This window comes from Cervus elaphus, chromosome 4 (genome assembly GCF_910594005.1).
Source record: "Cervus elaphus chromosome 4, mCerEla1.1, whole genome shotgun sequence".
NCBI lineage: Eukaryota > Metazoa > Chordata > Mammalia > Artiodactyla > Cervidae > Cervus > Cervus elaphus.
In genome coordinates this window covers 34,893,070-34,917,099 of record NC_057818.1, presented here as the reverse complement: position 1 = coordinate 34,917,099, position 24,030 = coordinate 34,893,070, and the positions used below count along the sequence as shown (strand labels likewise).

The following is a 24,030-nucleotide window of genomic DNA, read 5'->3' as shown; positions in this document are numbered from 1 at the left end:
GGCCGGCCCGTCTCTGTCCCGCCCCACAGCTCAATCAGGAAGCCGAGGAGGAAGTTGTGTTAGCAAAAGAGAAAGCGGGACCTTCTGCGGTCTGTCGCTACTCCTCATCCTGGAGCTGGCCAAGGCTGCGGCCAAGCAAGGAGGCTTTGTGTGTGCAAACCCTGGCATCCTGCCATGGGTGGGATGGTTCTGAGGTGTGTTCTACCCTGTCTCTGAGAGTGTCCCCCGTGGGACCACCCCAGTTGTCCACAGCGACAACCTGCTCATAAGTTTGTCTCTGTTGATTCGGCTCCCTCCCTTGTCTTAGTTCCCGGTTCCTTCACTGTACTTCCTGGGATCACCTCCCACATAAACTACTTAGACCCAGAGGTTGAATCAGGCACAGGTTTTTGAAGGCGTTGAGATGGACCAATCACCTATGCGCTCTCTCATCTAGCCTTTATCCCTTCCCTCCTTCCCTCTCCTCCCTTCTTCCCTCCCCCTTTCTTTCCTTCCTTCCATTCACCTACTTCTTAATTCAGTGATGATTCACTCATTCATTCAGTCACTCGGTGACTCACTCCTTCCTTCCACATGGGTCTGCATTTCTCAAAGTGTGCTCCACGGAAGAGCACTTATCTGAGGTTCTTAATCAATCTCCCATGAGTGAATATTTCCTGTGGCCAAATGCATCTGGGAACTGCTGGACTAAATATCTCCCGGCTTCTTGGCATCAGGACCTTTCCTAAGGGGTGTGAGTTCCTAGGAGGGGGCAACCTGTGTACTGCTTCCTGACTTCTCAGACCCTGGGTCCTTTCAAGGCTCTCTTGTGGTGCTTGGGGCAGTACCGCCGGTGGCCCATGTCCTTCCACACTGGCCTGGAGCAGGGACGGGGAGGGGTGTAGCTTCCGAGGCAGATGGGAGCCTGACCTCGGTGGCTCACTGTCTGGAGGGCCTGGTGGAAGGTGCGGTGGCCTGCACGAGCTGGCTGTGACCTGGCAGTCACACAGCCGAGGAAGACCTGGTTCTTGACCATCGTTGGCTTTCTGGGAGGCTCTGCTGGCCTGCTGCCCCTCTGGTCACCAGGAAGGGCATCTGTTCTGCCTGGTGCTTGGCCTCAGAGCAGCTCAGAGCTGGGCTGGCCACACCCAGGGTCTCTTTGCTCCCAGCCCCCGACTCCCCTGCCACCTTTTCTGAGCTCAGTGGCCAGAGCGTTCCTACCTCTCCCATTAGGAACTGCTTCCCAATGGGAGGGCTACCTCGGAATGGGTCTCCCGGCTGGTCTGAATCCATCATCTGAGGTCCACTGGTGCAGATGCTAGTCTCTGACACACATTAGTTCACCTGATCCTGAACCTTGGCAAGGTTAGGTAACTGGCCCAGGTCACATCTGATCACCCTTCTGGGTAGGAGACATAGGTCAGCTTGGGTGGGAGAGTGCAGGTGGACGTTTGGCATCCTGCTTTGACTCAGGGTAGGCTGGTGGGGAGTGGGTCCTGAGACCGGGAGGATGGGGACTGGCTCAAGGTCCCAGGAGGCAGGCTGGATGTATGCCTTGTTGTGGTCTGGCTGAGGCTGTGACCTTGGGGCCTGAGGCCTGCAGACCTGGGTGTCCTCGAAGAGATGCTGAACAGGCACAGTTGGGCTGCAACCCCCGTGCCCAGCCCCCCAGCCCAGAAACACCAGGCCTGCCCCAGGCAATCCGTCCCAATTGAGAGAGTTCACCTGGGCTTGGGGAGTAGCACTGTGAAGTCAGCAGAGCCAAACCTTGGACAGGGCATTTGCTCTCTTGGGTGATGACGCTGTGGGTCCTTCCACCGCTCATGCCCCCAGCCTGGTCAGTCTTCGGGGGACACCGACGATGATACCTGAGCATGAGTGTGGGTAGCCTTGGGGTGGGACCTCTGGGTGTGTGAGCTCTGAGTGTGAGTGGCACAGTGTGTGTGTGTGAGCTGTGTGTGCCACAGGTAGTGTGAACTGAGTGATGCACATGAGTGTGTGTCTGAGAGTCTCTAGGAAGTTGATGTGAGAGACCCCTGTGTGTGTGTAAACATGGGTGGGCTTGGCTGGTGCAAGCCAGTGGGTGTCCCAAGGGGCCGCTGTGGACAGCTGTGCTCGGCATCCACCCTGTTCCTCCCTCTCTAGAGTGATTCCTGCTGCTCACGCATGCCTGTCTGGAGGCTGTGGAAGGCAGTGTGCCCATGCTTAATGGCCCAGTGGCAGCCCACGCAGGCCAGGGTGATGGCCTCAGCTGAAGGTCCCCAGTCTGAAGACTTGGGCCAGAGGAGCTGCTCAGCTGCACAAGATGGAGGGGTTAACATTCTTGGCTGAAGGGCAGCCTCAGACAGTGACCCTTGAGAATCTGAGAGCCGTGTGTGATTAACCCACCTCTCTCCCCACTGGCCAACTAACCCTGAGGCAAGCTCCACTCTGGCTCTCGGAGTTGCCAGGGGGACGGAGAGCAGTTGCCCACAGTGGCAACCAGCTCAACAACACCCTGCCTGGGCTTCCCACCCTTCCCAGTTTCACGTCCCACTCCCTGGTGCTGCTCCTGGGGTCACCTTCCTCATCGACCCCTTGCACACCCATCCTTTCCCAGGGCTGGCCCTGCCCCTCCTCCCATCCCCACCATCCTGGGAATTTAGCTTCACTTCCCGTCTTCTTGGGGCCCCGATGAGCCCCACTGCCCAGTGCTCATGTGGGCCCAACCTCTCAGGGCCCCCTGGCGGAGAGAGCCAGGTATCAAGTCTCCTTCTAGGAGTGTGAGGAACTTGGATGTGGTGCCATAGGTGAACACGCCATAGTGTGTCAGAGTGGACACAAGGCATGCTGTGGATGGAGGTGGAGAACCCTGAGCTTGATAACCCCTGGGGGGCGGTGGGATCCTGAGTTTGTTTGCTTTTGGAACTGGGTGTGGGTGTGGGGTCGTTCAGGTTGGGATTGCCATGGGTACCAGATGGGCTGGGCAGCACCACCATGAAGGCTGCCACATTCATCCCCAGAAGGGGCCTCAGAGTACAGAGGTGGCACCTGAGCTGTGCACAGTGGTGTTTAGGACAGGAGAGTGGTTATTTTGCACACCGTGAGAGGTGCTGAGCTATCTGGCTGTGCCCAGAGAGATGCCGCGGGTTGGGGGTGGGAGGTGGTGGCAGGAATGATTCCTGTAAATGGAATGCTTGAACGGTTTAAACCTCATGGAACATCCCAAGGGTGGAGGACAAGCCCGGGACCAAAACAAGTTCTGTTACAACTAGGAGTGTCCGCAGGCAGTGGGTTAGAAACGGGGAGAAGGGAATTTGCATCTTTCAGGGGCTGATTCACTGGCTTTGAACAGTGGCGGCAGGCAGCCAGCAGGTGGCAGTGTGGGCTTGCAGTGGGGCCTAGGACAGGGCTGTGCCTGCCTTCAAGATCGCACCCCACTTTCAGGGCCCTTGGGGGTTTAGGATTATGCTGATGGACTCTACCTGAATTTGAGTAGGAGGGAAGAGTGACAGAGAAAGGGAACCTGTCAGACAAGGGATCAACAACCAAAGCCAAAGTCTTATGGAAAGTAAAGACAAAAGAATTTCTGCAAAGGGGGAGAAAATGACTTATTTCAGTTATTTCAGCCTAATTTCCTCCCCCACACCTTCCCCACTGCTTCCTGGTAGTCAAAGCTGTCAGAGTGTGGAGTGAAATGCCAGTCTTCTGGTGTTCCTGGAGTCAAGCCCTGCAAGGTTGTGGCCTGTCTTGGTGGCAGTTACACTGGCCAAGTCTTGGAGAATCGATGCCATGTTTTAGAGAGGTTTAAAAAAAATTATGGCTTCCCAGGTGGCTCAGTGGTAAAGAATCCACTTGCCAAGCAGGAAATGTGGATTCAGTCCTTGGTTTGGGGAAGATCCCCTGGAGGAGGACATGGCAACCCACTCCAGTATTCCTTTCTGGAAAATCCCATGGACAGAGGGGCTTGGCAGGCTGCTGGTCCATGGGGTCGCCAAGAGTCAGATACAACTTAACCACTAAACAACAACAAATTAACTGGTGTAAATCACTGACTACCCAAATATCCCTGTCCTAGAAGAATAACAAGGTTTCGGTGACTGCTGATTTTGAGAAAAGTAACATATTTTCAGTTTGCTGCTATTTAACCCTTTTCTTACAAGTGTCAGATGGTGCCAACCCCACCATGGGCTCCTTATTCAGGCTACTTCTTGCAACATTTTTTATTGATATATTTATTTTGAACACAGAAAAGATACATTGTTGCTTATTTAGCGCTTAATCCAGGGACAAGAAAAGCTGCTCGGCTCCATCCCTTCAACACTGATGAACATGTGGGGGTTTTTACCTTCCCCCCCAACCCTGGCACTCTCTAGGGTTGCAGAAGCAAGATGTGTTTCTTAAAAGAACCTCACCTCTGGAGTGCATTTTAAAGGCTATACAGTACAACAGACAAGAGATTATTTTTTTGCCTAGAAAACAGTACACCACAAAGGTGGACAAGACTGCGTGTAAACAAGATCCCTTCCCCGGGCAGAGTCAGGGGCTCCAGGATGCTACAGAACCTCTGGGTGAATTCCTTTCAGTTCTGCACCAGAAGAAATGCTATTTCTACAGAAAATAAGATTCACGATTGCCTTCCTCGCCACCTCTCTTCTTAAGAAAGGGATTACTAAATTGTCTTAGCCCTTTATTGGAGGAATGGAAATGTGGGGGAGAGGCTAGTTGGGGGTGCTGCAGTTTACGGACGGGGTGGGAAGGGAGGCAGGGTAGGTTGGAGGACTGCCGCTGGTGATGCCAGCAGGGACGCTCTTCCTCGGCGCTGGGCTGCTACCCTCGTGCAAGCTGGATCTGCAGGCATCAGCTCTGTTACCTGCGTGGTCTCTGATGGAAATTGCTGGGATTCAGGGGCCAAGGTCTGAGTCTGTCAACAACCAGGCCCACGTACCCCTTTCTGCAGTAGTCCCAGCAGCAAGGCTGAGATGCAACCACTGGTCCTCTCGCGGTGGCACGGTGGGGCCCACATCCCCTTGAGTTCATCTGCTCCAGCACCATGGAGGGCAGACCAGAAGGTGCTGGCTCCCAACTCTGAACCCTGAGCCCCCACCCAGAGGGACAGCACTGCTCCTGCGGTCTGTCTCCAGCCCACTCAAGCTTAGGCCATTAATGGTCGGCAGGGCATGTACCTAGTGAGGGGCTGCTCCTCTGCCTCAGCGCCTGTCCCCAGGCAGGCCCCACCCCGTCTTCTTTGAAGACCCTCAGTCCCAGGCAGTGGCTAGACAGACATGGGCACAGCTGTGACTCACTACCACCCCCCCCCCCCACCACCGCCGCATGCCCGCTGAGGGCCCTGTCCATCACTTGTGGCTTGGAGTGGGGGCTTTGGAGACAACTCCGCTAGCACCACCAGACGGAGGGTGGGCTGGGTTAGGGATGGGGCAGGGTGAGGCGAGGGTCTCCAGGTTGTGCCTGGGCCCCTAGTCCCGTGTCCCTCACCCTGTAAGTGGCAGGTGTTGTGGCTCTTCTGCCCCAGGGTGGGGACAGAGACAGCGTGGAGCTGAGCCTCACCGAGGCCTGTCCTGCCAACCGGGAGGACCAGCTGCCTCCTGGGGGTGGGGGGTGAGTTTGGGCAGGCAGCTGACCTGGGACAGCTGAGCGGCTTCTAGGGGGCAGAGCCAGCGCTGGGGCCCAGCCTGCCCAGTGAGAGCAGGGCAGACGGCCTGGGGAGAAGGCCGAGTGAACCCCAGCTCCTTCTCTGCCTCCCTTCTCCCAGTACTGGCTCCAGGGGCATTGCTGGCAGGCTGGGGAGGAGACTGGAGGTCAGGAGAGCTTCGTCTGCAATGAAATCTTTGCAGGTGGGATTGTGTATCGGGGGGGGGGGGGTAGGCCTGTGTGTGTGTGCACGTCTGCACACGTGAGGGGCATGTCTGGATGTGTGTGCGCACATGGGTGTGTCAGTGTGTCTCTGTCCAAGTTGTGTGTATATGTGTGCATGTGGGGGTGCTGTGTGAGCATCTGTGTGTGTGTGTGTGTGTGTGTGTGTGTGTGTGTGTACACGCCCCTGTGTGCCTGAAAGATGTGACTCAGCCCCGAGGGGCCGGCAGGACCTGACTACCAGGTCACTCACATGATCCGCTCTGGGCCCAAGGCCGGGGCCTGGGTTGTGGCGGGCGAGCCCTGGCAGCTCTGCGGGCCTGGTTGTGGTCCAGGCAGTGGCAGCCGGCCTGATGGGGGGCTGGCCCCACACACAGCCTCGTAAGGGGGCAGGGTGTCCATGGAGACAGTGCGGAGGCCACTCTGGCCCTGCGGCCTCTGCGCCTGCTGGTGTCGGCCGGGGCTGTGGTCACTGCCCGCATCCAGGGTGCCGTCCAGCTCGGGGCAGGAGTCGGTCAGTGAGTAGGGAGGCGGGGCATCCGTGGGGACGTACAGCTGGGTGGCGCCTGGCCCCACACACTCCTCGTAACTGCAAGAGAAGAAGCTCCCTCAGGCCCTGTGCAAGCTGGCCTCAGTGGCGGGTGGTGGGGTCTCCCCGCCAAGGGCTGGAGGCCTAGTAGCCACAGTGACAGGCTGCCCAGGAGTGAAGCAGGCCAGGCCTTGGTCCCACTGACTCCAGTGAGACCCCTCCAGTCCCTGGGGAGGAGCACCAGGCACATCAAGGCCTGGATTCTGGCCCTGACTCAGCCCTGGTGTCCCTGTGAACATGTGTGAGCGAGTCACCGAATGCTGAGTCCCAGGTCTCAGAGCAGCAGCCACCACTGCCGAAGCATCTCCAGGTGGGGCTCCCAGTGTGGGGGAGCACTGGTGGGGGCAGCCAGACACTCCTTGGTCTCAGGTCACCCCAAAGTGCTCCTTCAAGGGTTGGGGAGGACTCCCTGGGGGCCCCTCTGAACCTGAAGCTGCAGGGCAGAAAATCACCCATCCTCCGGGAAAGTCCATCCCTCCCAGTGACCCTGGGGGTGGTGGTGGTAAAGGGTAAAAAGGTGATGGGGAGGATGGGACTGTGTGCAGGGCGCAAGGGGATCCCCAGGGTGGGAAGTGCTGGTGTCCTGACTCCTCCTTCCAGGTCCTAAGTGGTGGTGAGGTGCCTGAGAGTGGCTGCCAGGACGGGACCCAGAAGAGAATCCCCCCAGGACAGGGCCACCTGGTGGGCCATGAGCACAACTGGAGACAGTGACACCTGTCCCAGTGGGTGTGATATGGACTCAGGGGCTCATACTAAGGGTGACAGAGGATGAGATGGCTGGATGGTATCACCGATGCAGCGCACATTAATTTCAGCAAACTCCGGGAGATAGTGAAGGACAGGGAAGCTTGGTGTGCTGTAGTCCATGGGGTCGCAAAGAATCGGACAGGACTAGGCAACTGAACAACAACAGCTAAGGGGCTCGGGCCTGGACCCTCCACCTCAGCTCCTCACCCAGCCTGACATGCCTTTTGGAGTGTCCCGCGGTGACATCTGCGGAGTCACACCCCGCCTCACTTGGTCAGGAGGGTGAGGAGACGGCCACGCCCACTGAGCAGATGTGTTCTGCGTTTGTACCATCTGGGGTGTTGCCAGTTCCCGTGGGGGCGGGGCTTCCTGCCCGGAGCCCCGCCGTCTCAGACCCTCCTACCGCCCCCGCGTGGCCTCCTTACCCGGGTGGAGAGTCTGGGTACAGCTCTCGGAGCACCGTGGCGTCCACGTCCCCATCAGAGCTAAGGTCCAAGGGCGGAGGCCAGTCCTCGGCGGGGCCGCAGGCGTACTGCATTCTGTGGCTCGGGCGGCCGTATGTGTGCCCGTCTGACACTGCAGGGAATGGACGGACATTCGGCCTGGGTCTCAGGCTGGCGCCAGGGAGGGTTCTCACGGGTCTGCCTGCGGCCACTGAGATTCTGTTCTCTCCAGCTCACTATCTTGGCCCTCCCTCACCATGCGCAGCTGCCTTCATCCCCTCAGCGAGCCCCAGAATATGGTGCCAGTGCCCTGCTGGGTGTGTGGGGGGTGGTCACAGAGAGGAAGCAGAGCTGGCCCAGCCCTGGCGGGGCTCCCAGGGTACTGAGCAGCCTGTCCTGGGGACAGCCAGGTCGTGAGCAGCACATCATGAGCTTTGATAGATGTCGTACCAGGGCTGTGGGAGCAGAGAAGGGCCCAACCCAGCCAGGACATCAGGGAGGGCTTCCTGGAGGAAAGGCTCTCAGAACTGAATCTTGTCTAGAAATTAGTCAGGGGGAAGAGGGGCAAGCCTGGCAGAGGGAACAGAACAGCTCAAGTCAAGGGCGGTGGGGGTGCGGGGAGATGGGAAAGAAGACTGAAGTGTCAACAGCATGCTTTGAGCTGTGGAGAAGGGCTGGGGCATGACAAATGGGGAGGAAGTGTCGGAGGATGAGGACTGCAGAGGTCTCTGGGGTTAGGTCTCCCTCCCTTTAGGTTTCCCAGGGAGAAAACGGGGCTTCTATGATGAATCCTGGTGACTTTACAGACTACACTGTCTTCTGTTGTTGTTGTTTTTATCGCACAAGTACATCAAAGGCTCTTCAAATGTCCTGAAGCTGAGAAACATTTAACTGCTTGTGCAGCATTTACCAACAGAATCTTATTTTCTTAGACCTAGTAACACTGCTTAGGAAATGCCGACAGTCTTCTCATTCTACAGCTGGGGTTCAGAGAGGATCAGTGACTTGACAGAGGCCACACAGCAAATTACTGGTAGGGCCAGAGGGTGACTGGATGTCCTGGCTCCTAACCCTAGAAGCGCTCCACCTCCCAGTTTCCAACAGGCCTGGTAGAGGCTGGAGGACAGTGGGAGCTGCAAAGATGGCTGAGACACGAGGTCTCCGGACCGCCCTGGCCTCCCAGGTGGCCCCTCCCCTCAGAGGGTGGGGCCTGAAGTGGGCGGGGCTTGCCTGCTTTGGGTGCGACTGGCGACCTTTCTTTGAGGTCAACACCGCTGTTGGGTTGCCCCTCTCATTCTATAGCCAGGAGCTCAGGGTCCTGTGGCTGGTAGAGTGTGCAGCTGGAATTCACGCATTGTCTGTACAACCCCAAAGACTGCTCCTTGCCTTTCCCCAAACTCTCTTTCCCACTCTTGACACAATGGTGAGTGGAAAAATCTGGATACAAAACTCCATCTGCGGGTACAGTCCCAGGATTATCTACAGACATCACGAAGGCTCTCAGAAGAAAATATCCCAGTGGCTCTGTTTGGAGGACAGGAACAGAGCCCTTAATTTTTCATGTTTTCTGTATTTTAAAGGTTTTCCACAGTGATCACACATTATGCTTCTACTAGGAAAAACGACTCCAATAACATGCTGAGAAGATGCTGAAATGAGATTTGTTTCCTTTTAGGTCACTAGCTGAAGAATGAGAATTTGGGGAAGAAGTTGGGGAAGAAACTGAGCAGAGAGGCAAACATGAAACAACTGGGTGAGGACAGAAGTGGCACAGTGGTTGGCCACTGGACTCCAGTGCTGGGTCCCATTCCCACCAGTGTTGGCGGGCGGGGCCCCATCCACTGTGTGTTGGGGTTGGGGGCAGCCAGGGCTGTCTGGACCTCAGGAAAGCTGAGGCTGTTTCCTGGTGGTCAGGCCTGAGAGCCGACTGGGTTGAACCATGCTGCTCTTTACTTCTCTCTTCCTGGGGTTACTTTCCTTGGCCCCTCCCCGCCCCCACAGGCTGAGCATCTTAGGGAAACTGAGGCCACCCTGAGGCATTCACCTAGCCCAGACCCCAGTCCTGAGATGACCCAGGTCAGCCCCAGACATCCAGGTGGGTAGAGTTCTCAAGGAACAGCTGGAAAGAAACTCCACTCCCCCAATCTGAACTCCCCAAATTCCTTTCTCCTCTACACTCCTTTTGTGTTTTCCTCATCAGCACACACCCAAATATTCCAGGGAGACCCAAATCTCTCTCTTCCCTTATTTACCCAAGTTAAGGTATACCTCTGTTCATTATTCAGCCCCAGTCCAAGGGTAACAACCTTAGACAGGCTCCGGAGAGCAGGGAAGAGGAACTTGCATCCGTAAGCTTCACTGTGCAGTAGCCTCAGGATCTTATTCACCCTCACAAGGGTTTGTGAGAGGGACACAGTGGGTGCCTCTTTCTTTCAGAGGAAGAAACAGATATGAAGTCACTTGCTCTAAACCTCCAGCAAGTGAGAGAGGGCCAGATCCATCCACTAAAGCTCAAACTCAAGATCTTTCCATCTTATGGAAAGAGAACAAATTTCTTTCTCTCTTTCTCTCCCTCTTCTTCCTTCTTTTCTTCCTCCTTTCTTCCCCAGTCTCTGCCTCATTCATTCACTCACTCCTTCATTCATTGTCAAACACTCATTGGCACCTCTCTCTGCACCTGACCAGCCTGCAGAAGGGTCCTGTGGGTAGACAGGGGAGGAAGGACTCTGTCCCGAGGGCAGTGGGGAGCTGCTGAGTGGCACTGAGAGAGGTCACAGTTCAATCATGTTGCTTGTCCCATGGAGAACACCTTGGGGGTACCAGGCCAGTGGCTGGCAGGTGTGGGGGTTGCAGCATTAGTGAAGTGATCCCGAAGCAGGCTCTCTCAAGGGGAAGAGATAATGAAAATAGTTAACATTAACTGGGCACTTACTCATAAACCAGGCACTGTGCTATTTTAGACCTGACAATAATTTTGGGGAGGGTCCCCATGTACCCATTGTATAGATGACTCACAGAGTTGAGCGACTTTCCTGAGGTTGTTTGGTAAGAAGTGGAGACGAAGGCTGCTGTGGACCCTGCGTCTGAGGTGCCTCTAAGTCTGAGATGTAAGAGCCTCGGGGCATCGGGTGAGGAGGATGGGTGGGGCCTGGAGCTGGAGGGTAAGGGAGATGGAGCAGGGGTGGGTCCTCCTGAGAGAGGACCCAGGGCCCAGGGTGGGGCTCTGAGCAACCTTGAGATTCCTCTTCCCAGGAATCTACCAGCAAGTCTGAGAAGAAGCCACCAGAGCAATGGGAGAGAGCCTGGAGAGGCTGAGTCACTGCAGCCAGGGAGGGCGTCTGAAGGACAGAGGGTCCCCAGGGCCAGGAGGCCGGTGCTTGTTGGAGCTTGGTGGCTCTTGGGTCCCCTCTGCCCTGGCTTCTTTCCAAGCCTCCTGGCAGTCCCTGGTGTACCCCCTGAGGCTGGGGGATGGCATGGGGGCATCAGCACCTCCAGGCCTCCTGCTGAGGCCCCAAGAAGATGCCAAAGCCAGAGCTGAGAACAGCCGCAGGCAGGGAGGTGGGAGCCCCACAGCAGGGTCTCCACGGGTCACTGCTGCGGGGCTGCAGTGAGTCAGCATCAGGTAGCAAAGGCCTGAGTTCAGACGCAGCCTGGCGGCAGCCTGCTACCACCCCACCTGCTCCAAAGTCAGGGCTGGGGGCTTGCTCTGGTGACACTGGCCCCATAGCCCCACCACACCCTTAGGATGGACTAGCCTGCCCCGAGGCATCTCTCTCTCTCCTCAAGGCCAAGGTCGACCTCTGCACTCAACCTTGGAAATTCCCCTGGCCCTCTCTCCTGAGCTCTAGGTCCCAGGCTCAGGCTCAGGCATATTCAAGCCAGTCAACAAGTCCCTCTAGCTCCTGGTCTTTAAAATGGGCTAGTGCAGCTCTCGCTGGGAAAGTGAGATGGGGTGGTGACTTCCTCTGCTGTGGAGCAGGTCGCGCTGGGCTAGGCCTGTGCTGGGCTGTGAGCTCAGTGCGAGGGGAGCTGCGGCTGTCCCGTGTCAGGGCGCTGATAGGGGTGGGTGTGGTGCTCAGGAAGTCCTGGGAGTGGGAATCACCCCTGCCTGGGCGGGAGGGCGTGAGGAGCGGCAGAGAGGCTCTAAAAGGAGGAGGCATTTGTGCCAGGTCTGGAAGGACAAGCAGGCTTCTCTCAGATGGGGAGGTGATGGGAAGAGTGGTGCAGAGGGGCAGAGGAGGGAGGGAGCAGGAAGGAGGCGCCTTGGGTGGCGGAGCAGGAGGGGTAGAGGGCAAGGGTTGGGCTATGTGAGGTGGGTAGGCTGGCCATCCTGGGCCTGACTGGCTCCATCCTGGGGTGGGAGAGGTCGAGGGTGGTACTGGGCTCCTTGTTGGGGGTGGGCACGCTCTGGGCAGGAGCTTTGTGCTCCCCAAGGGTCAGGCTGGTGCTTCAAGGGCAGGAACAGGCAGGCCTGGTCTCACAGTGGCCGGGGCTGGGGAGAAGCCCTACACCCACCCTTTGACCTTTAGCCTCACCCTTGGCAGACAGCTGGGCTTCCTATGCCACGGAGGCGTCAGGCTGAGTGCCTCTGGGCTCATTCCTGACCACTCAGGACCTCTACGAAGCAGCCTGACCACCCTGTCCCGCCCATGGCAGAGCCGCCACCTCCTTGCTGCTGCCTGGGGCCTGGGGGTGCCCGGGACGGGCGGCAGCTCACCATAGCCCTGCTCGTACTCTCGATGGCGCCGGCGGCGGCGGCGGTGGTGGCGATGGTGGTGGCGGCGGTGGCGGCGGCGCTGGCGCTGGAGCCGGGCTTGCCTGTCCCTGCGGATGCTGCCCACGATGATGGTGATGCAGGAGAGGATGATGACCACGCCTATGACGGCGCTCGCCACCAGCACGGGAGAGATGAGCAGGTGGCTGTGCTCTGAGCTCTCCGAGAACGTGGGGTAGAAGTAACTGGTGCGGTTGTATCGAGCTACTGTGGACAGAGAGAGACACTGAACAGGGCCAAAGATCCTGCCCCACACCTTCCTCCTCCCTCCCTGCTGCCCTGAGTTATTCCTCCCTCAGAGTGTGTGCGCGTGTTAAGTGACTTCAGTCGTGTCCAACTCTGTGCGACCCTACGGACCAGAGCCCACCAGGCTCCTAGGTCTGTGGGATTCTCCAAGCAGGAAACTGGGGTGGGTGGCTGTGCCCACCTCCAGGAGATCTTCCCCACCCGGGGACTAAACCCGTGTCTCCTGAGTCTCCTGCATTGGCAGGCAGGCTTTTTACCACTAGTGCCACCTGGGAAGCCCTCATCCCTCAGTAATTGGAGGCTAATGTGGCCCATGGACTTTATCCTGACTGCTTCTGCCAGGGAGGAAGGTAGCGCCTTGCCCACCATCCTGCCAAACCCCCCCCCCCCCCACCACCCACATCTACAGGAGCCTCTACTAGTGAGGGTTGACCTCTTCTCCTGTCCCCTGAAGCCTCTGCCCTGGGAGCTCAGCCAACTCACAGATAGGAAAAAGGAAGCCCAGAGAGGGCAGTGGACTTGGTCAAGGTCACACAGCAAATTAATGGCAGAGCTGAGGCTTGAACCCAAGATCCAGTGCTAGACCAGGACTCTGCTCCATCAAGACATGAAGTTGGAAGGTCAGTGTGACTTTCCCAAGGTCTTGGGAATGGATGGAGGATACTCAGGCATTGGAGTTCGACGACAAACCATACTGGCCTTCAACACTGGTCTCCTGCTTTTGGGGGTGAAACCTCCCTGGGGGACACCATGGATATCAGGCGAGCCTGGGGCTGTGGGCAGTAACTGACCCAGACAAGTCAGGGGGCTGGGTCAGATCAGGGAAGACGTCTCAGAGAAGGTGAAGTTTGGAGGTATTCCAGGCAGGGGAAGAGCAAGGGCAAAGGTGCAGAGAGGTAAGAAGGGGCTTCTAGGAAGGGGTTTAACATGGCAAGAGTATGAGAAGATGAAAGAACCTTCTCTAGGACCAACAGCTGGGTCCCTGAGAGCCCTATTAAAGGAAGCTTTTGGGAGCCATGATGGATTTGTGCTACCACAGTAAAAGAGGATGGAGTCCTGGGGGCTCGAGCTCCAGGGAGGGGTTAGAATCAGCCAAGAGCATCCACGGGCCTCTGCCCAGGGAGAACCAGCACCTCATTAGTGAGTCTGCATGACTGCCTCTTAATTCTCTCCCACTCAGCTGGGCTGGGGCGTGGATTTCCTCTTTAACAGATGTGTGGGCTGATGCTTAGGACTGGTAAGTGACCAGCCCACGGTCACTGTGTTACTCTGTGGTCAAGTCAAGCAAGAACCCAGGCCCAAACTTCGAAGTCCAGAGCTCACTGCCCTCTGTGTCCCCATCCCTGGCATGCTGATCCCACCTCCCCAGGGGGAGTGAGCTGCAGACACTCGGTGAGCCACAGGGGCAGGGCAAGCATTCCTGGACCCTGTCCTGAAAGGGGTCCCCCTGTCTGCCCTCTCAGAGCCGATGTCCCAGTCCCTGTTCTGCATCGGTCATGTATGATCATGCATGGTTTCCAGGGCTTGTGTCTGCGTGCCCTCCGTGTTCTCAAGCTCAGCCCTGGGTCCGAGTTCACCAAAGGTGCCCAAGGCATGTACTGAATGGGTGGCTCCAGCCTTAGACCAGATGAAGTGGCAGGGAGGCCTTGAGCTGCCTCAGGGGAATGAGGTCTCTGTCTTGGGTGTGAATCAAGCAGGGTGTGGATTGCTACCTCCTTGGGTAGCTGTAGGAGGGCTTTGTTCCCAGGTGAGGGCCTGGACTTAGGCAAATCAAGCTGGAAGCTCAGCTGTGGCCACCTGTCCCTTCTTATCCCTTTCCAACACCATGTCCAAAAGCCTCTCCCACATTCAGCCCATGGCAGGGACAGGTAGGTGAAGCAGGAACTCGGAGTTGTTGCCTGAGCTGTGAAGATGCCCTCCCAGCAGTTCTGCCCATGCTGGTAGCTCTTGAAGCCTACTGACATTCATTAGCCAGGGCTGATTTGAAAGCCTTACTTTCTGGGCCAGTATGTCATCCTAACCTGAGAACTAAGCCTTTGCTTGCTCAAGTTCATTGTAAGCTGCTCCCCTGCAGGTGCATTCACTGGGGAGAGGGAGAGACCCTTGGCTTTGGCTGGGCATGTATGCTTCTTGACCCCGTGATAGGAGAATGTCAGGGTATGCGAATTTCTGGGATTCTTTGGGGGCCAAACACACACCACTGTTTTGAGAGCCCCTGCTATGTGTAGGCTCTGTTTAAAGAGCTCACTTCATCCCTGAAGCTATGTTCTCCCCATTTTAGAGGTGAGGATACTGAGGCTCAAAAATATTAAATGACCCACCACAGTCATATAGCCAGTATATGACTACTTGATAACCATTCTATTTCTGTTTGGCCCAGGAGCCAGCCTCAGCATCCTTTCCTTTTTTTTTAAACATCCGTTTCAACATAGCACTTCACACAGTGATTACCTGGGTCATGAAACAAAGCTTGCGGCCACCACTCATCTAGTCCACAGTACTGCCACTCCTGAGCCAATGACCAGGCTTTGGCTTGGATTAGACCTGAACCCGTGGCCACTGTGCTACCATATTCTCTCTAATAAAGCACAAGCCAATTGGCCATCCAACCAATGTCACCATCTTCCCATCACCATGTGTCCTCTCCTCTTAGAAGCCAATGGCAGGACTTGGGAATGTCAGAGACAGGCGGTCCTCCTTGGGGAGCACAGGAGTGTATGGGGTCCACGCTGCTCTAGACTGGTTCAGTATGTCCCAGCTGCTGGGACGGCTTGGGACACACTGGCCACCCCATGATCCAAGGCAGATGGGCTACTAAAAAGCTGGCCAAGGCAAGGTTGTGGGTGCCCAGAATAAAAACCTAGGGCAGGATATATGTGTGTGCATGCCCGCCCTCCTCAGCATGCAGTACCTTCTGCCGAGGTGCCAGTCCCATGGGGTCACCTTGAAGATGACTTGCCTGCCACCTGCTTCAGCTGCTAAGGGGAGCCTCACCCTCTTGGCAGTGCTGGGCTCATTACCAGCCAGGCGTGGAGATGGCAACACCCGCGCCTGCATATGAAGCCAGTTTGGGCAGGCATCCGCCTGTATGGCTGGTGAGAAATTAATCTTCCAGTCACTGTGACCGGCAGAGGTATGCGCTGCTTTAAATTATGAGGGAGATTCTTCCAATTTTCAAATGCAGGGTCCACTTCATCAACAAGATAAAAATGACTGCAGAAAAATGACATGATGCTAACACCCCTTCCCACCCCTCTGCCTCCCTGTCCCCCGTACCAGCTGCGACAAGGACGGAGAATGAGTCTAGCTTTGCCTCTAGCCTAGATTTTCTTCCCAAGTAGCCTCTACAAAGGTGCTGATGACCAAGAGGAAATAGCACCCTGAGATGTGGCCCTTCCACACACCGGCATGACTAGCTAACTTCTGCTGAACACCTACTGTGTGTCCTGCACCACGCTTGGTACTTTTCATGTACTATTTAATTCTTACGATGGCCCATGATGGGAACGCCAATTAACAGGTAGAGAAACTGGACCTCAGAAAGGTTAAGTGATTTGTCCAATGTCACACAGCCCACGAAGAGGGACCCAAGTCAGTGGGCAGCCAAAGCCCTATGCTCTTAGGCAAGATGTGAGGCTGTGGCTAACAGGCACTGTGCGACAGAACTCATGTTTTCGGGATCTTGCTAAAGTGAAATTTTCCTCTCCCTAAAATGAAGCTTTGCTTCCTCCTGGCCACCTTATATGTAGCAACGTAGACCATGACCTAAGTCTTATTCAGGGTGAAAGTATATCAACAGCTAAACACTGCATGTCATGTTTAGCTAAACTAAGCGTTTAAACAGCTAAACATCCCTGGGTCAGGAAGATTCCCTGGAGAAGGAAATGGCAACCCACTCCAGTATTCTTGCCTGGAAAATCTCATGGACAGGGAAGCCTGGTGGGCTACAGTTCATGGTGTCGCAGAGTTTTGAGGGGCTGGCAGGGGCCCACTATTAGAGGATCTAGAAAGTTAAGAGACCATTCTTGGGTTTTCCCGGTTGTCCAGTAGTTAAGACTCCATGTTCCCAATGCAGGGGCCCAGAATCCATCCCTGGTCAGGAACTAGATCCCAGATAACACAACTAAAGATTCCATGTGCGGCAATTAAGACTAAGCACATCTAAATTAAAGAAAAAGGCTGTCCTTTATCTCAGTGGCAAAGAAGAGACTTCGAGGGGCCTGGTCCAAGTGTTTTAGAGGCGCCTTCTGGCTGAAGAAAGGGATAGTGTATGTGTATGTTAGTCGCTCAATCGTGGCTCTTTGCCACCTCTGTCCATGGAATTCTCCAGGAAAGATTACTGGAGTGGGTTGCCATTTCCTTCTCCAAGGAATCTTCCCAAGAAAGGGATATACCATAAACACACGAAGGCTGCTGCCAGGCTCCAAGTGAGCGTGGAGCGAGGGTGGAGCGGTGCGTAGAGCGAAAGGTGTGCGTGGAGCGTGCGGCGTGCGTGGAACGTGAGAGGGAGAGCGTGGGGCGTGCGTGGCGTGTAGGTGGAGCGTGGGTGGAGCGTAGAACGTGAGTGGGCGAGCGTGGGGCATGCGTGGAGCGTGGGGCGTGGGTGGAGCGTGGCAGAGGCTGAGGCCTCGGCTCCCGGGCTGTGAGTGGAGCCAGGCTCAACTGAAAGCTCTAGACAGTGAGCTGTTCCTGAGAGAGTTCTTCCACCGCGCCAAGCAGAAGTCCTGTGAGCATGCTGCAGACCCAGCCCTGGTGCTCTCCCCACTCTGCGCATGGGGTCCTGAGGCCCCTGTCGGGGCTGGCATGGTGCCTGGGTCTGTGCGCCGCCGCCGGGCCAGGCAGAAGCCTGCGCTTGCGCCTCCGGACTTCTGCTCCAGGCTGCGACTGGGAACCACTGGTGAGTCAGGCCCTCAGTGACCCCGGGCCGGGGTTGGGGCTGGGTCTGGCGCTTGCCTCCTCTCTGTGTGAAACCCTAGCCAGTCCCATTTACAGGACACTGAATCTTGGTGGGCTGGTTTGTCCACCTGGTTTTGAGGCAGAGCTGGGATTTGAACCTGGGTGTGTCCATGAACTAGTGGCCCAAGGCAGAGGCGGAGGTGGGAGAACTGGGCTACATTCCTGGTTCTGCCAGTTACTGTCTGTGTGACCTTGGGCATGTTCTCTGCCCTCTCTGGACCTGCTGACTGTTTATCTGAAAGATGTTTATTCTTGGGTCTTGAATCATTCTTCCTGAAGCGGTAGGGAGGAGGTGGGAGCCCGGTGAACGCAATGGGGGAGGCAGTGAGATCAGAAGATTGCTCTTTGCAGCTTGAAGCCACCTAGGATCACTGGCAAAGGAAGGGCACCGAGACACCCAAGGTGCTGAGCCACCGTCTTTAGTTCTCCAGGCCTGCCCATATCTTCAGAGATGCTGGCTGGAGGAAGAAGGGGGCCACGGACAGAGATCTGACTGATGGTCCCTGTCACAAAAAATTCTGAACGCATTTGTCATGGGTCCACTTCTCTAAGTCTGGCCTCAGCAGTGCACCTCTTTCTCCATTGCTGAAGCCACCAGGGGGGAGGCTGTGAAGTCATTGGAGAAAATCTGGGGAAGAGGATTCGGGCACTGTCTTTTCTTTGCTCACCAACGGCTGGTCCCAGCCTCCCAGCTGGGACTAGGGTAGGGGACATGGCAGGGCAGGCTCATTACACTTGGGCGCTTCTGAGTCCTATCCTCTTCTTTTTTGGGGCAACTTCTCAGCCCACTTGGCGATACCTATTCTCTTGTCACCAGGAGACTGTGAGGGAGAGATGTTAGGGCATTGGGGGCAGGTCAGGAACATCCACACAGGGGCTGGGTCTTGCAGGATGAACCAGCAGAACAAGAGCAGGGGAGGGAGGAAGGGGCCTGGGCAGGAGTACAGAAGGGTGAGGTCGCAAAAGAGCTCAGGAAAGGAGGAGGTGCTCCTGGGGTGAGGCTGTGGGATGTCACATGAACATTGGGATTATGAGGGTGAGGAAATGGCTGCTTAGTGTTTAGGATTCTTCTTACAATGGAAATGTATCTCTGCAAGATGTCAAGGCCGTGATGTGTTTTTCTTGGCTGTTTGGGACATTACAAGTAGGGTAGGTTATAGTGGAAACTGAGGATTAGAATGTGAAGTCATCCACCTATTAATCACCGCCCCCCCCGGCCATTAATTCACTCAACCAACTGATTATCCACTCTCCCATGTATTTATGTACCTAGGCATCTACTCAGGATCCACTTGATCATCCATGCATCCATCCATATATTCAGTCATCCATCCACCCATCCATCCATCCACCCACTAGTACTCACTAAGTGCTTCTGTGCCTGGATACATGCTAGGCACTAGGAACATGTATGTGAATCAGCTAAAATGAACCTCTCAAATACCCTGGTGCTCAGGGGAGAGTCTTGGTACATCATGGAGTTCTCTGCTCTCATGTTACGCAGAGTAGCCCTGCTTCTCTCTGTTTATACATCAGAGTTAATAGGAGAGTGCGCCACTGCCAAGTAGAAGACTTTTAGCCACTGCATTAAAATATAACTGGAAAAATAAAAGTGACCACCCACAGGCCCTTCATGATTCTATAAATATAAGATAAAAATGATTTCTTCCACTATTAAGATAGATTCTGCCACTTAAATAAACTCACCATAATTAACTCACATGTACTTCTACATATCCAGGCTCCATAGCTTACCATCCTGTCATCGTTCACTAAGGGTTTATCTCCAGTTTGGTGAACAATTTATTTGTTGGCTGGAAAACTCACTGAAACAGTATCACAGACCACTTTTCCCTGTTTCTGCAGAGGAAGTGGTGAACTGGCTGACATTACAAAATCAAACCACAGCAGAATGAGACTTTCAACTTGAAGCCACACCACCAATCTCCCATTTTCTTGCTAGAGTCATCGGTGGCCCAGAACTCATTTTCTCTACTCTTCCATCATCACCTAGAGTTGGCTTTTTGGCTGTTTTCCATGGAGGACACAGACTTTTATAACACCAGCAGTCACTGTGCCTGCTTGATGTGTAGGAAATAGGGGAACTGTGTGGAGAAGCAGCTGGATGGGAGCTGGGGGCTGGCTTGGCCCATCCATCAGCTAGGGAATTAGCTATCACATCCCCATTTGCATTGTGCTGTGCTTAGTCGTGTCCGACTCTTTGCGACCCCATGGACTGTAGCTGGCCATGCTCCTCTCTCCATGGGATTCTCCAGGCAAAAATACTGGAGTGGGATGCCATTTCCCTCTCATTTGCATTATGAGCCTCAAAATCGTGGCTTCAGAAAATGATCACTTACTACAATGTGGTCTTTCCAGGAAGTTCATGAATAATTGATATATAAAATGTTAAATTCATGAATGCTTCAAATTATCAACTGTCCCACAAACTGGGCCAGCCTAGAGATGTGTTTTTGGGCCCCAGTGGCTGAGCCCCCACCCCAAGTACTATCATCCCTGGTTTTGTTCTGGCCCTTTGCTTTAGTGGGTTCTGATTCTGGAACATATCACGGGACTTTGTCCCCTGCTCCACAGTAGTTGCCTCAACTCCTAGAACTTACAAGGGCATGTGGGAAGCCACCAGGGCAGCAGTGTACTAAAAATAATACATTTTGAGGAGAAAAGACTTATTCCAGGAATGCAAGAATGGTTTAAGACCATGAAATGTATTAATGTAACATGTCACTTCAGTAGGTAGAATGAGAAAAACTACTAGACCAGGCAAAGATAGATACTTCTTGGCCACAGTAGATATGAATGATCTCAAATGGCTGACACCATCACACTGAACCGTGGAGCTTTGGAGTAGTTTCTCAGTGTGTGGTTCATGGAACGTAGATTTCTAAAAACATGGAGTGTTTGTGGAGAAGTCCTGAATCCCCCCAGTCCCCAGGGTTGCTTTGTAGCCCTGAGCTGGGGCACCCCAGCCCCAGTCCTAATGCCTTTTATTCACCAGCATTCAGTGTCTGAGGTGAATGGCCCTAGTGTCCTCTGGGAGAAGGGTCACTCCTCAGTCATCTTCCTCAGGGCAGTGGTGGTGTGGGGGGAAACCCCAGAGCTCCTCCACCAAAGCTGACATGCATCTGGTCCTCAGATCTTGCCAAGTCAGAGTCCTGGGTTCAGATCTTGGCCCTGCCTCTTGCAGGTGGTCTCTGGGCAGTTTACCCCTCTGAGCTTCTAGCACTTCAACTGCAAAGTGGGAACAGCAATTCTTTGAGTTAATTAAAGCACACTGCTTAGCAGGATGCTTGGAACACAGTAGGTGCTCAATATATGACAAACCTTAAAATCTTAACAAGACATTCCCTGGACATAGTACTAAATATGAAAGGCAAAACAGTAAAGCTTCAATAGGAAGGCACTATAGAACATCTTTATGACCTTGGATTTCTTAAACAGGATACAAAGGTATTAATACTGACTATGAAACAACGGGTAAGTTGTACTATATTAAAATAAAGATCTTTGGTGGGAGTTTGGGCTTCAGGGTGGGCAAGGGGCATGGGGACTGAGATGTGAACAGGATCAAGGACATGGCTAGAGCAAGGGGAAGATTTTGAAAGAGTTTCTAAATAATTTGTAACTTGCCCTGGGACACTGGCGAATGCTTCTCAGGGAAGAACCTGTCTGTGCAGGTGCCTGGAACCAGATAATAGATTCCAAGACATGGAAGGCTTCTCCTTCACATTCTTATGGGATCCTACATTTTTTGCACAATTAGCTCTTGCACTCTAATAGTTCTTTGTGGCATACTCAAGAGAGTAGCTACACTATCACATATAGCAGTTCAATGTCAAACAGTAGTAACTGAGTATGATGCAGCTTGTGATGATAGAGGAAAACTCATTTGGAAACCTTGGTCTCATGTTCAGTGAGGGGACCTAAAACACCCTTTCTTCAAGTAAGTGATAAGTAAAAAGCCCCACAGTATTCCTTTTCAGTTTGAAAAATGCAAGTCTTCGCAGCAGCTGACAGGAAATGTGCGATATTTACCCGGGCTGTCTTTTGATGATGACTCATATCGCCAGTGCCTTTGCTACCTCTGATTACCTATGTTTCAGTATTAGTGTCACTTTAGTACTTCCAATCCTGTAAAGATTTTTGCAGCGGAAGTATAACTCTTGATTACCTACTAAACTTGGAAACAGTTTAGTTTCTTACCTACTAAACATGATCCTCATTCAGTTTTTATGATATGATATGATATGTGTTCTCCTCTCCTCTAAATCAAAGCCAACGTTGAACAAAGGGATGATGCTGGGCATGTCTTTCTCCTCTTGTGTGTGTTCCATGGGCTTGCCTTCCCCATGGCTCTTGTAATAAGACTATGGTATATAGCTGGGCCTTTCATTCTTGAGCACTTAAAAATAAATGCCACTGCAGGAGAAGTGCTGGCTGTGCTAGGATTGAGCAGAAATTGATTTTGAAATGATAGGTAAACATTTGTTAAATCAGACACTGAATATCAGCCACTATGGTGATTGAACTATTTAGTTCAGTGTTTTTAATGCTCAGTATAATTCCTATTTTAAAAGAATTTAAGGAACACTCCATAGGTTTCTGAATATACAGACTCAGAAATTCCATACTGGCTGAGAATTTGATAGTCATGTTGTTCTAGATAATTGGATTTTACGCTTGGTAGATATGGCAGTGTGCTAGGATCGCTCAGGTGTAATTGATCATTGTGCTCTCTGGCAAGGATAACGTGACTGTTCTTATTGTTTAGAGAGTGTTGGTGACATACTGTGCAAGTATATAGCCGCATGTACTGTAATTGTCCTTAAACTGTTGGGATCATAGTCATTATTTTAGTGTTAGAGGTACTTTTGTATCTTGGAAAAAATAAGAAAAAATTTTAAAAGTTTAAGTTATTTCACAAGCAGTCTCTTTAAATTTCATTTAACCTAACACCTAAAATTTCAATAATTGACAAAAACTCTTTAATAAGACTGCCATCCAACTTAAAAAGGTGCCCACCTTGGCTTTCACATTTATAAAAACATATTCTTTGAAGTGCATCAATAGGATCGTCTGCTCCTAAGAAGTCCAAGAGGGTATGGTATCCCCTAACTGTATGCTCCATATCACTTTATTTTCTGTAAATTTTAAAGTTAAATATGAATAAAGCAAACAGTTATATGTAAGACTTGATAAATACTCTCTCTATAAAAATTTGAGAATATCTTTGAATGCAGAGGCATGGTTATAAGAGTCAATAAAGCATCCAGGGACGTTCCTGGCGGTCCAGTGGCTGTGACTTTGCCTTCCAATGCTGGGGGTGCGGGTTTGATCCCTGGTTGGGGAGATAAGATCCCATATGCTTCTCAGCCAAAAACACTAAACATAAAACAGAAGGAATATAGTAACACATTCAATAAAGACTTTAAAAATGGCTCATGTTAAAAAAAATCTTAAAAAAAGAAAGCAGTCACAAAGAGGAAGAAGATTTTTGCAATAATATATCCAACACAGGTCTGGTATTCAGAATATATAAAGACCTCCTAGAAATTAATACTAAAAAGGCCCAATTTAAAAAAAACTGGGAAAAAGGCTTAAATAATCACTTCACAAAAGAGTATATCCAGGGTGCTAGTACACTGTATTTAATAACTAGAGAAACTCCAATGAAAACCACAAGGTGATATTTCTACTATTTTCCAGAATGGCTGAAGTGAAAAAATTCAGAGCAAGCACTGGTGAGGATGGAGGGCAACTAGAACTCTCATATATTGATTACAGGAGAGTGGACTGGTACTGCCCTTCTGGAAAACTGTTTTAGCCCTATCTATTAAAGCCAAACATATGGATGTCCTATAACCCAGAAATTCCACTCCTGGGCAGAATGAATCCTCCAACAGAAATGCATCAATATGTTCACCAGAAGCCACATACTAGAACAGTGCTGTCCAATATGATAGTCACTAGCCACATATAGCTGCTTAAATTAATGAAAATTAAATTAAAAATTTAATTCCTCAAAATCAGAGATGATTCAAAGAAACTGAAAGATGTCCCATGCTCCTAGATTGGAAGAAATAATATTATTAAAATGCCATAGTATCCAAAGCAATCTACAGATTTAGTATATTCCATACCAAAATAGCCATGATATTTTTTGTAGAACTAGAACAAATAATAATCCTAATATTTTTATGGAACCACAAAAGACCCCAAATTGCGAAAACAGTCCTGGGGAAAAAGAACGAAGCTGGCAGCGCACACAGTACTATACATAAGAGAGATGACTGACAAGGACCTACTGTATAGCACAGGGAACTCTAGTTAGTGTTCTGGGATAATCTATAGGAGAAGAGTCTAAAAAAGAATGAATACATACGTATAAGTGAGTCACCCTACTGTACACCTGAAGGTAACAGGAC

At 52.8% G+C, this 24,030-nt stretch overlaps 1 protein-coding gene across 8 annotated transcripts in view; it reads right to left on the bottom strand.

The window, feature by feature from the left end:
• Positions 1-4,615: 4,615 nt before the first annotated feature.
• BEAN1 (brain expressed associated with NEDD4 1) overlaps positions 4,616-24,030 on the bottom strand; it is a 38,359-nt gene continuing 18,944 nt past the window's right edge. For 4 of the 8 annotated variants that reach the window (XM_043898647.1, XM_043898650.1, XM_043898649.1 and 1 more), the window contains 3 exons: positions 12,329-12,592; positions 7,594-7,744; positions 4,616-6,421 (listed from right to left, as the gene is read on the bottom strand). In XM_043898647.1, coding sequence (XP_043754582.1) covers positions 6,082-6,421; positions 7,594-7,744; positions 12,329-12,592 — 755 coding nt within the window. In that variant the 3' untranslated portion in view covers positions 4,616-6,081. Of the gene's footprint in view, positions 6,422-7,593; positions 7,745-9,879; positions 10,133-12,328; positions 12,593-24,030 lie in introns of those variants that run through there. The other 4 variants (XM_043898648.1, XM_043898654.1, XM_043898652.1 and 1 more) reach the window with 2 other exon arrangements.